The 13489-nt window shown below is 33.6% G+C and overlaps 1 protein-coding gene across 1 annotated transcript in view; it reads right to left on the bottom strand.

Annotated features, from left to right (window-relative positions):
* The window catches only part of PIGK (phosphatidylinositol glycan anchor biosynthesis class K), a 104628-nt gene that overhangs the window by 69576 nt on the left and 21563 nt on the right, over window positions 1–13489 (bottom strand). Inside the window, exons 4-6 of the mRNA XM_045835478.1 lie at window positions 5687–5822; window positions 3667–3778; window positions 727–823 (exon numbers count right to left, since the gene is read on the bottom strand). Coding sequence (XP_045691434.1) covers window positions 727–823; window positions 3667–3778; window positions 5687–5822 — 345 coding nt within the window. The remainder of the gene's footprint in view (window positions 1–726; window positions 824–3666; window positions 3779–5686; window positions 5823–13489) is intronic.

The following is a 13489-nucleotide window of genomic DNA, read 5'->3' as shown; positions in this document are numbered from 1 at the left end:
TGGTCCTCTTCTACCTTCTTGGGAATCTCATACATTCTACTTGGGCTTATAATTCAATATTTATAATACTGAATTTGTAGCATAGCTGTATACATATACCTCTCTGTTCTACTATATTTTAAACTCTTTCAGGCAAAATAAGCATCATATTCCCCTCTGTACCATATGTTTAGAAGGTAACCTACAGGTGTTACTGAACGTATTCAAGTTGAAAGCAGTTCTACTGCTATTTTAAATTCACTTAATAAGGTCATATGACAACTTTTAACAAAAGGGATGCTTACCATTAAACTACTAACAATATATCATCCCTAATGGGAGTCAAGTTACAAATTTTACACTCATCATAATTTCAACATTTTTGTCAAAGAAGAAATAATGATTGTTATCACACTGTGGGCCAGATAATGTGCAAAAAGTGAGAATAGGTAAAAGCTGGAAAAAAATCTATGTTCATAATCCCCTTAATTAATAAGGAACTTGGTTAATGGGAATCTTATTTCATCCAAGGAGGATGCTAAATAACAAGGTTAACTTTTTTGAAGCTCTTTAATAACCCTGAGTTTCTCTTTTAAAAATAACTTCATTCAGTTGAAATAACAAATACAAATCTAAAAGAAGTGATTCAAATAAATTAAAGTCTCATAAAATAAGACCTACAAATCTACTAACCATGGAAAAATTAGGTGCTAATTTATCTTTTGAAAAGTAGTTATTTGCTATTACCGTCTTTTCTGCCACATTTGTTCAAAAGCATCTGCAAGCTCTATGTTAGTAATTTCTTCAGAATCTTGAAATTTCAAGAAACCATTTCCACCATGTCCTTAGAAGAAGAGTCAAAAAACATAAAATAGACACATTTTTAATGCAAACTTAAGTCATAACAATTATAAAGAATATTTGTTATTTTATATTCTAATGTAAAAAATACTGTGAAAACAAATAAACTTAATTTTATACAAATTGGAAAGAAAATAATAATAGACTATATAAAAATAGAAGATACAATATTTTTAAGAGTTTTTCTATTTATTCAGTTATATGAAAGCATGTTTATATTTTTTCACTGGCTCCATTATGATGTCAGAAATGTGTTTCCATAAATAAAAAGTCCTCAAACACCAGGCGAACCTTTTTTTGGTGAGAAAAGAGTGGAAGACACTAGCTAGTCCCATGGTATGCAAGTACTATTCACAGTATTATACTTGTACATAGAATGCTATACTACTATGAAATGCAGTTATCACTTAAAAATTGATGCTTTTACTACTATCAAACACCATCCCAGAAAGAGTTGACCAGAAGATTGTGAAATTTAGAATGTATTATAGAACAAATCTGCCTGGATTCTAATACTAGCTTATCCACTTAATGACTCAGTTATTTTGAACAAATTACTTCTTTCTATGCCTCAGTTTCCTCAGCTGCAAAGTGAGAAATGTCTCAGTGAGACCATCATTTCCACACTTACACAGCTCCTTTGTACTGATTTTATAGAGGTACCTGCCAAAGGGCAGCGAAGTAGAAAAAAATTGTCTATTTTAGTGTCCCCTCTGAATACATGTAGTCCTGTGAGCTCAAACATGGTTAGTGGCTATGTCTCTTTGGAGAAAAAACAGTTCTCCCTCTCATTAGACAACTTTATGCAGGGTACACAGCTTAGTAAGTGTAAATATATACTGGGTTTCAGCTTCTACTCACTTCTCTACTCAGACACTTACATGCAATGCACAACCCACAGTGTATCAGCTCTGAACATCAGCACCTAAACCTCTGGGTTGTTGTGAGGATGAAATGAATTACACACAATGGTTTACAATACTGACTTATGTATAGTGCCTCAATAAACACTAGCTATTATCATTTTTATTATCATATTATAATTATCAACCCTCCTATACTTTTCCTTAGGTTGGCAAACTTTTTCCGTACAGGGCCAGGTGGTAAATGTTTCAGGCTCCTGGGTCCCCTGGTCTCTGTTGCAACTACGGGACTCTGCTGTTGCAGTGTAAAAGCAGCCACAGACTGCATGCAACACAGATGAATGTGACTATGTGTTAATAAAACTTGATTTCCAAAACAGGAAACCCTTCCATGGGCCATAGTTTACAAAATCCTATTTTAGACTACTGTAATTTCTTCCATACAAATCAACTCAGAGAAAAAAAATGTTGTAAAATCTCTAGTTTAGTAGTATATCAAATAAAGCTAAGCTACCAGACTATACTTCATCCTAATTACCAAAAAACCTTAAAAATTTTTTTAACTGTTAAACTTAAATAAATTTTTTCTGATTTCATTTACTCTGCTGGGTTTATTTATAAAGTTCACAAAGTGACTGAATTTGAAAAGCTAGAAATAATTGCAGCATGATAAATAAAAGTAAATCACAAAGTAGGGGTCAGTATCCACCCTGTTGTGACATCTACGAATCATTCTGCACCTGTCTTATCCTGTTTTATCATTGGTTGAATGGAATGCCCTCTGAAAAAAAATTTTTAAATACCACTTGATCAACATTCATATTTACTGAATACTTCTGTAAGACAGGGCACTGGTAATAGAATGAAAAACACACTATCATTGACACCTTGGAGCTCAAAAGCTAAGAAAGTCAATAAATATCCAGACAAAAAAGTAACAGTAAGTTAAATGCTAAAATGGAAACTATAGATTAACATGGCAGTGCAAAGAGAAGAGCATACACCAGCCATGGAGATGAAAATCATATTAGGGCAATTATAAAATATATTATATATACCAGGAAACTACTGAGGAAGAAAGGAGGCACTATTAATAATTACACTGGGACAACAGGTATAAACTAGGACGTTCCCAGGCAATTGGAAATACAGTCACCCTAGACTTAGAAAGGAAAATCACTTAGACTAACACAATAAGGAGTAATCAAGTAGGCAAAGTGAACTGAGGCTGCATCAATAAGCAAAGGCAATAGCTTAGGCAAACAATATGAGGACAGAAAGAGTCCAATGCTTGGAAGGGAATTACAAAAAGTGTAAGAACTAAAATTAAATAAATAATATATCTATAAATATGTATTATCTATTGCATATGGCATAAATCAATAAATAATATAACTATATTATGGAGGACTTTATCCACAATGGTCTTCAAAGGAGAGACAAAAGACTACAGAAGTTTATATCAAGAGAGTATATTTAAAATGTATTTTCATAAGCCCCACTCTAGACCAAAACTAAATCAGAATTTTAGGAAAAGGCCTAAGAATTTACATTCAGATAATCCTTATGCACACTAAAAATTGAACTCCATCATTGGAAACCAGACTTTTAAGAAGAAGAGGGACAGATATGCAATTTCTATTAAACACTTTGGTAGAATGATTAACAGGAGGCAAAACTGAAGGCAAAGAGGCTACAGCAGGACACTAAGTAAAAGGTAATGAGTTTTACCAGGGTAATAGTAAAAAGAATAGAAATAAGAAACTAAAGGACAGCACAAATGTTATAACGTTTTCAAATATTATTTCAAGGTGTTATATATTATGAGAAAAAGAAACTATTTAACAAATAAACGATTTTAACCAAAAATCATTTAAGGTGTTCCCATTTCTTTCCATGCAAATTCCTTGTTGACAAGAGTAACAAAATATTCTATTATTAAATATATAAATCCTGAAATTACCTGTCATATAAATAAGAATATTGCTTCTATCATCAGAAAGAAGACGTTTTGACCGAGGAGTACTAGGTGGGATCCTCCCAGTTAATACCCGTAAAAAATTCTCCACGGTTACCTGAAAAAAAAAAACAAAGAGAAAGAGAAATCAGATAAAAAACTTAGGAAAACCTGATAATCTGTCTTTACTTTTGAAAACATTCTTTCTCCCTTCTCTATGCATTACTTACTATTAAACTGAAAATAAAAGACAAAAAGAAATAAACGGAAAATATATTTATTTAAATATATATCTTTAACTGCCTCTACTTAAAGTACTACAAACTAATAAATACTTAGAGGAAAATGAAAGTTAATTCTAAATTTAAAACTTTAAATGCTATGCAAAGTGTTGTCAAAACCTTAAATTTATAAATCTGTCTTCATAAGCAATTATTTAGGAAGATTTAAAAAAACAAACTTGTAAATAAATTCAGGTATATAACTATTGCAATTAATCTGTGCAACTACTTAGTCAATTCAAGATTAGCCAGAAAGACAGGTCCGTAATAAATCACAGAAATAAAACCCTGAGGAGAGATCAATAAATAATCCCAAAGTTAATATGTACCTTTGATTTTTTTAGGGCATTTTGTTACTTAAATTTCATAAGGGCTATCTTTAACAATGTGGTGAAGGCAGTGGGGGAGGAGGCATGGAGGCTGGATGAAGGGGAGGAAAGGGGGGAAGAGGGGAACATCTGTAATTGTGTCAACAATAAAAAAAGATAAATATGGTACTTGGTAACCATAATAAATTCTCTCCTGGTGAAATACACACCCCCCAAAAAATCATACCACTTTAAACCAAATTTCCCAACCTGGAATTTCTGGACCTCTGGGATTTTTTGAAAGCATATTTAAAGCATTACTCCATGTAATTAGCATTACTCCATGTAATGTAATGCTAATTTAGTTATATTATACAGCTACAAATTTAAAAAGCAGAAAATACCTCTAGCTTTCTTGTTTGACTTTTCTCTAGATCATGGATATATGTGTGTCTAAATGTGTGTGTGTGTGTGTGTGTGTGTGTGTGTGTGTGTGTGTGTGTGTGTTAGATGTTTGGTTTACCTTTTTCCCAGAAGACAGCTAATGTTAAGTGTTTAATAGGACTTCTTATTGGCTAACAAGGAAAAAAAATTTTTGGTCTACATTTTATAATGACTAAACAAACAAGTAAAAATTCCAATATTTATACACATTTAGTCACTGAACAACATTTTTCAATGTCTGCAAAGGGCTACAGCTACTTGCTAGATACAAGACATAAAATTTAGGCCATTTCCTCAAGGAGCTTACAGCCTGGAAGGAGACAGATATGCTTTTAAAATTTCTTCAGAACAAGCCTAGGAACACAGGAAATTGTGTCTTACTTTTGGTAAGTTTGGTAAAAGAAGGATTATTCAGGAAGATTTCATCAAAGAACACCTCAAATTTTAAATGTATTCACAATCTACTAAACTTAAAATGAAGTTTCAAGGGAGAAAATACAGTATAATGCATTATTCAAATTTACATTTTTATTTTTAATCATATGTGCATAAAAACACTAGAAGCATATTAAAAGTGGTTACCTCTAAGCAGTGAAAATATGGGTGAGTTTTTGGTTAGTCATTTTAATTTTTCCACAATGAATATATTTACTAAAAATATAAAACTTAAATTTTAGATCAAATATAAAAAAACATAATACATTTACTATAAAAGACACTCAACACAGGAAAACTCTCTAAAATACTCTCATAAAAACCAAGATAAAATTGTTTTATCCTAAATACATATTTAAGATATTCATGTTGTGACAGTTTTATTTATATATTGTTTCCTTAGCATGAACTCAAGACAGAATTATATCAAAAGCTTTCGTGACAATTGTATACAAAATTTAAAGACAAAAAATAAGACTATTTTATTCAACCAGTGTTTTAGAGCTTAAAAATAACAATAACTACATTTCAAAAATGTTGCTAAGTCAAACAATTTACCTCATAACTTCTATAATCTACTTCCACATCATCTCCATACACATTTAGTTCCATATTCTTGTGACTAAATACTGTGGCAGGTTTGGGGTTCCTGGGGTTGCAGGCCATATCATCTGCAAGCATCAGAACAATGTGACTAGAAAAAAATTCAGAGAATATATTATTTAAATAAAATGAAAAAGTTAAAAACAGCCACATTTTGTTTAAATCATGTAGCAATTATGTGCATTATTTTCTTCATTAAAAATAACTCAACAAAATTATTGAGTACATATTTAACAGAACTATTTTTTCATATTTTTATGTAGTACAAGTTTTAAAGTAGAGAAATTGGAGCAATGTGGCATGAATTTATATGTAGAATTTGAGTCACTAATTTAAATTTTTTCACAACAAAGTATACATTATGCCATATAGAAAGGGGAAGCTGGAGGAGCTACACTGTCCTCCCCAAACATTTAGAAACAAGTTAGTAATGTTTGACATTCTCAGGACTTATACAGTCCGCATTAAACTATGATATTGCAAAGAACTTGACTTTCAGAAGCACAAATGCTTAAGAATAGGAGACATGCAATCCATCAACAAGTACAATCAGTGTATCAGAGGAACACATCTCCAATCCAATCACTTTTCACTGGTCCCCTCCATCTCCCTAATACCAGCCAGCCACCATCACTTCTCAACTAGGTGCTATTAAAATAGCTCCCCCACCTGGCTTCCTGCTCCCATTTGCACCTTTTTACAGTTCATTCTCCTTACAACCACCAGGGTAATCTTCCTTAAATAAGTCAGATCATCAAACTTTCTTACTTTAAAACCCTCCAAGGACTCCCCACTGTAATTAGAGAAAAATCAAAACTCCTTACAATACAAGAGGGTGTCAAACTCATTTTCACTGTGGGCCACATCAGCCTCTCGGTTGCCTTCAAAGGGCCAAACGTAATTTTAGGACTGTACAAATGTAACAATGCCGTAACAGTTAAATGGAAGCTTGGCGCTGCTGCCAGGTAGAAACAAGGTTCTGGGCCAGGTAAAACAAGGTGGAGGGCCAGATTCGGCCCTTGGGCCCTGTGTTTGCCACCTGTGCCTTACAAGATCTAAAAAGCTCAATTAACATGGTCTGTATCACTCTAACTTCAGCCCCTACCACCCAATATGCTCGTCTACAGCAGGGGTATCCAACCTGCGGCTCATAATGGCAACGAATGCAACCCAACACAAAATCATAAATTTACTTAAAACATTATGAGATTTTTTTTGTGATTACATGTCACAATGTATTTAATGTGTGGCCCAAGATGACAATTATTATTCCAGTGTGGCCCAGAGAAACCAAAAGGTTGGACACCCCTGGCACTGACCTTTCTGTTCTATGAATATGACAAGTCTTTCCCACTTTAGGGGCTACTGACCAAATTTGACTTGTCTCCTCCAAATCTTCCTATTATTCTAATCTCAGCTAAGGTACTCTATTCTCATTATGTGTCTTATTTTCTACAGGTCACTTACAACCTGAAATCCCATCATCTCCCAGCAGCACCCCCACAAACTTTGCAAGGGCAGGGCTTCATCTCTCCCGTTCACCACTGTGACGCTCAGGCTTCGTAGCAGAGCCTGACATACAGTAGGTATTCAATCAATATCCGCTGGGTGAATGAAATATTTTCATTTTTGCATATATTTTCTTTGAAAGAAAATTACATTAATTCCTCTAAACTACTTATCATGATCTTACCATTAAGCCTGCTGAACATGAATCAGGCAATCCTTTACCATATATCTGACCTTCGCAAAGGTAAGGGAAAAATTAATGTGGCATATGTAACTAGTCTGGCAGGAGATAACAAGAAGGAAATGTTCTGCTGCATATGTTCCAAATGCACTGAAATTCAGAACTGAATCATTGTGATTCTTCTTAGAAATTGGCTAGATTTGTATTTTGAAAGGGTTCCAACTCTGTCACATTCAAAGATTAGTTATTCAGCTGTTACTGACTCATATTCACATAATTATGAAAGTTATTCCTCTTAAAATGGAAAATATCTTTTTTAATAATTTGAGATAATTAAATGACATTGTTATGATTAATCATATCTTTTTGTTACAAGCCATTATTTTTTTAATTTTATTTTAATCATTGTTCAAGTCTATTTTTCTGTCCTTTATTCCCATTCCAGCCCACCCACCCAAACAAGCCATTATTAAACCAAACTGAACTGACCTCCCAATGTCAATATAAATGTGAGTGTTCCATTAGGCCATATTTTTGGTTTAAGATTCACTGCCTACCCAATGTCAGTATCATAAAACAGTAGTATTTTCAGCTTCAAATCGTAAATTCAATCAGTATTTTTCCCACAGATTTTATTGGAATCCATTTTTCAATTATAATTGACATAAAATATTAGTTTCAGGTTTTCCTACAGATAATTTTGAGCCTCAATATAAGTACTGTAACCCTCTGTTAACATAATCAATATACCATTTAAAATTCATTATATTTGTGGACAATAAATGAAAACCATGACAGGAAACAGATTGGATTTCAAAGGTGTAGAAGTCCAACCACATATTCTGCTCACTGTTTGTTCAGGACTGTTCGACGAAGGAAAAAAAAATTCTCACTTGCTAATGATATTTAAATATATACACAAGAGTAAATTCCTTAGGTTTATAGTTCTTATAAAACTGTAAGTATAAAATTATAAATTAAAAAACTATCAAACTAATATTATTCTAAAAACATTAATTCCATTTGAAGGATATGTTATTTTGCTAAAACTAAATGACTACTGTTACCTTTAACAAGACAAAGAAGTATAACAGCAGGCCTGGCTCTACAGTTCATTCTTTTCTACATTTTGACATCCACACGACAAAATAATTTGATGATACTGGAAATCTGTTCACAAAAAATATGTTGTACAAAATGCAATTCATAACTTACAGACTCTGTCTACTACTCAGGAGAACAAGATCTTATATTTAACTATACTTTGCCAATAAATATTCTTTGCACACCAGTTATCATGAGATCCAGCTTGACTCCTTAAAGTCTCTTTTTCGCTTGAATAACAGGTTAGCCACACAGAAGTGATTTAAGTCTTCACTGAGTGGATATCAAATCACTGCTAGAATTAAGACCAAAACAATCTACACTGAAGAAAAACTACTATCTCCCAGTAAATAATATTAGGAAGTTGTATCTTATTGAAGTAAGATCCCTCAAATAATCCAATCAATATAAGAAAATTATATTTTTAGTTTGGCAGTCTTACACTACTAGGTGTGCTGACTCAATTTTCACACTTCGTTCACACCCCTGCAAAACCTACATCACACAGCAAAGCACAAGGGAACATGGCCTTCTCTCAACAAAACCAAAAGAAAAAGTGAGCACTGAAATTGTATGAAGTTCAAACTGGGTTTGAATCCCAACAATATAGTGGTTATTTACATAGGTACTTTTCACATTTTTAAAATCATGTACTACAGTAAAGTTTAAAATAACTGTGAGGGCAAACCCACACATATCTACTAATTTCTAAGTCATATGTATTTTCTACTTTAAGTACATAATAATAAATATTAGTAAAGCATAATTTCTTTCCTTTTTTAGATTAAAAAAAGAAGCTGCTAATATTTTCTTCCCTTATCACTCTTTGGATATAATCGAAATAGAATACTTTGACCATGCTTATATAGATTTTAAAGATCATAAATTAAAAATGAAAATTTAAAACTTGTTCAAAAGGAAACATATGTGGGGGAAAAATGGTCTAAAATACTTTCCCATTATCATGTTTGCCCAACACTGAAGGAACAGGTAAGCCCTGCATCAAGACTGCTATGTCTCTTGACCCACCTCCCTGAAATTCTTCCTGGTTCTTCCTGGGCCTATTCAGAAACCAATAACCAATGGGTAAATATATATATATATATATATATATATATATATATATACACACACACACACACACTATATAAATATATATGTATACATATATATATACATATATATATATATATACACACACACATTTTAAATAGGTGAATAATCTGTTACCAACACAGACTATTAGAGTGTAAAATTTCAAAAGCCATAATTTTTCATTTATGATAGACTACTATTACCTTAATAAAAACTTCAATTGAAATTTAAATAAATTACTGTATGGGTTCAGATATCTTTCAAATGTTCACTTAAAATTGCTATACAGCCCTGACTGGTGTGGTTCAGTGGGTTGGGCATCATTCCCACAAACCAAAAGGTCTACAGCTGGATTCCCAGTCAGGCCACATGCATGGGTTGAAGTACAGGTCCCCCTTGGGGGAGTGCAGGAGGCAATCACACACTGATGTTTCTCTCCCTCTCTTTCTCCCTCCCTTCCCCTCTCTCTAAAAATAAATAAGTTTAGTCTTTAAAAAACATTGCTATCGCCCTGGCTGGCGTAGTTAAGCGGATTGAGCGCGGGCTGCGAACCAGACATCGCAGGTTCGATTCCCAGTCAGGGCACATGCCTAGGTTGCAGGTCATGACCCCCAGCAACCGCACATTCATGTCTGTCTCTCTCTCTCTCTTTCTCCCTCCCTTCCCTCTCTAAAAATAAATAAATAAAATCTTAAAAAAAAAACATTGCTATCCATTCTATAGCCATACTACTGATCAGGTACCACTACCGCATAGCATCTTTAGCTACCAGAGCTAGGACCACCAGCCTTCTTTTCAATAACATCACCATTCCAACCTAGAACAGTGGCTGCAAGTAAAGCAGCAGATTGAGGATCACAGGGATCTTTGACGCTCTCTTAAATCTCTGGTTTCTGCTCATAAGCATCACTTTTGTTTTCCTGACATAAATTATTCAGGATACTCTGTATATTATTGCTTCTTCAGGATTTTAATGGCTGTGGGACAAAGCAAATGCAACAAACTTTGTTATATTTTCATTAGCTGTATGCCAAAGTAATTCACTTTTAGGCTTTTCTTTCTCCTCTCTCACGTCTTGGGGAATCTCCAAGTTAATAAATCTCACCACCAATGTACTATGCAGCTAATCATAGCAAATCTATTAGTTGCAGGTGCTAGACTGTTAAGATTTAACAAATTACTTTTAACTCATCAAATGTCACAAAACTGGCATTATTAGACTACATGTTGCCAGGTACTCTGAACTTACATTACTAGAAGTAAAACTAAAAAAAACTACACTGCAGAGATAGGAAGTCAATAGCAGCACACTCACACATTCAAAATCACATGTGTTTTAGTATAATATGATGACATTTATTGAGAACCTGATATATCTCAAGCACTGCACTAACAAAATAAGCACACTGCAAACACTATCTCATACATTAATTTCAAGATACACAGGGCAGAGCAAAAGTAGGTTTACAGTTCTGTGTATGTGAAAGTTTATTCTTGTATTATTATTTATTAATTATTGTATTATTTTCCATACAAACAACTATAAACCTACTTTTGCCTCACCCTGTATATTATCTCCCTATTTTACCAGATATAAAACTTAGGCACACTAAAGTTAAGTAGCATGTCACAGGTCGCACAGCTAGTGAGGAGTGGAGTCTGGATTCAAACTCACTTTCTTTAACATAAACGTCTGTTTTTGTTTTTATTGCATTTTTTCCATTACCACTCACTCTCCTTATACACCCCTCCCCCTCCTCACAATCATCACACTGATGTCCGTATCCACAAGTCCTTTTTCCTTTTAACTGCTCTGCGATACCCTCAGACTACGTGAACTGGCATCTGAAAGGATTTAATGATGTGCTGTTGTTTGATATTGACAGTTTAATCAACTCCGGTGATTAAGTTAAATGCATGAACTCATTATTGCTATTTAATATTTATGGCATATAATATGACAAAAAATAGGCCCTTGAAATTCTAATTGTAACCACCCAGAGACCTTAGCAAACTGTCAAAATTGTAGGTAGCACTAAAGCATATAATTTTCTCCTTTAAACATAAAGTATAACTGAAAAATTTAAGTGCCCACTTAACTGCAAAAATTAAGAGAACAGAACTTTGAAGAATCCAGAGGCTAAAGTTCTATACAGTCTCCAATCAACTCCCCAAAGCTCCCAAATCTTTCCTACAGAAAGGCCTTGGGGTTACATCCTACAGCTGGCCCTTCTCTCACCGGGTCTTTTCGGCCACCAAGCCTGCCATCCTCACTCTCAATCACCTGCACCTATAGCCTACACCCAAGTCTTCACTGCTTCCAAACACTCACCAATATTAACCACTCTTCCTATAATACGGTTGGGGCGACCAGCAGGAGTAAGCCACCCACTTTCTTCCCCTTTCCTTTCAAAAGTAAAGTCAGTACTGTGAAGAAAAGTGTTTTATCCCTTTCTCCTGTTTTCTATTGCTGAGCTTCTCACTAACCAGTTCACTGACTTACTCAAGCACACCAACCTCAAGGCTTGGAATTCAAATCTGTATAGTCTATTACCAAGATTAAAAGTTACTATACTTCTCAAACATTTTAATGGCTCACAGAAACAATCAAAATGAAAAAATGCTGCATTAATGAATGCCACAGATTTAGTTTAACCTATTTTTATGATAGTAAAAATTTTTTAATCTTGATATAGCGCATATAGTCCATCATAATAAAAATCACTATGTGCAATCTTTCACATATTCTCATGTTTGACAGAAATGTGGCTTTTGCTAATTTTTCCAGTAAATATCTGTACTAATTTAGTCAGTCTCCCCAACTCAACTACTTTATGACAAGTGCCTTGGAATTTTGTTAGCACTAGCAGATTTTACCAATCTATTAATTTCTTCAGCAAGCTACAAGTAGTTTCTTGGGACTTTACCACAATGCCTGAATTACATATTTTGCCAGAAAAATACATGCAAACATCCTTTATATGCCTTCTCTGGTATATTTCCATTCTCAAGGAACAAGAAAATCAAAAGTTTCTTTTATTTTTCACTGGGCATTAAGCAACATAGTTTAGATATTTTCATCAAGAGGACCTGGATGGCTACACTTACTCTGAAGTTATCACTTTTATCATATTTTTTTAAAAAATCTAATTGGCAAAGGAAGTAATATAGTGGTGGTAAAAAGTTTTTGTCACCACTTCTGCTCTTCATTTTGATTATAAAAGTCCCTTTAACAGGAACCTAAACAACAAAACAAAGAAATAAGCGAAATATAGTCAAAGACACTGAAATAGAGAACAGGCTGACAGTGCCCAGAGGGGAGAAGGGAGGGAGTTTCAGGGGAATTGCAGGGGAGAATGGGAAGGGTTTACAGGAACAAATACAAAGGACACATGGACAAAAACTATGGGGGGGGGTGGAAATGGGAGGCAGGTGTGGGGAGGGTTGGGTGGGTGGGCTGGAATGAGAATAAAAGGCAGAAAACTGTACTTCAACAATGACTAAAATAAAAAAAGACAAAAAAGTCAACTAGAACAAGAAATAAAGGGAAATATATAAAATGGAGACTATCATAGACAAAATAAAAAGTAATTAACTGGAAAATAATACATCTCAATGGAAATTCAACAATTTACTTTTAAAAGCAATATAATGGTTTTCACTGACATTATTAATTTTATTTAACCATTCCATATTAAATTGTGCAGGCATTTACTATAATATTTTATCCAAATTATCAAATTTGGATTCTACATTTCAATAAGATTATGAAAAAATAAATTAGAAGTTATGGGAAATGGAAACAAAATAAAATTATAAAACTAACCATTTCTGGAGAGTAAAAGGGAAAACAGCTTTAAATTTAGAAA

Source organism: Phyllostomus hastatus, unplaced genomic scaffold, assembly GCF_019186645.2.
Source record: "Phyllostomus hastatus isolate PE091 unplaced genomic scaffold, TTU_PhHast_1.1 phas_contig_209, whole genome shotgun sequence".
Classification (NCBI taxonomy): Eukaryota; Metazoa; Chordata; class Mammalia; order Chiroptera; family Phyllostomidae; genus Phyllostomus; species Phyllostomus hastatus.
The sequence above is the reverse complement of the archived record's forward strand: the minus strand, read 5'-3'. Positions and strand labels throughout refer to the sequence as shown.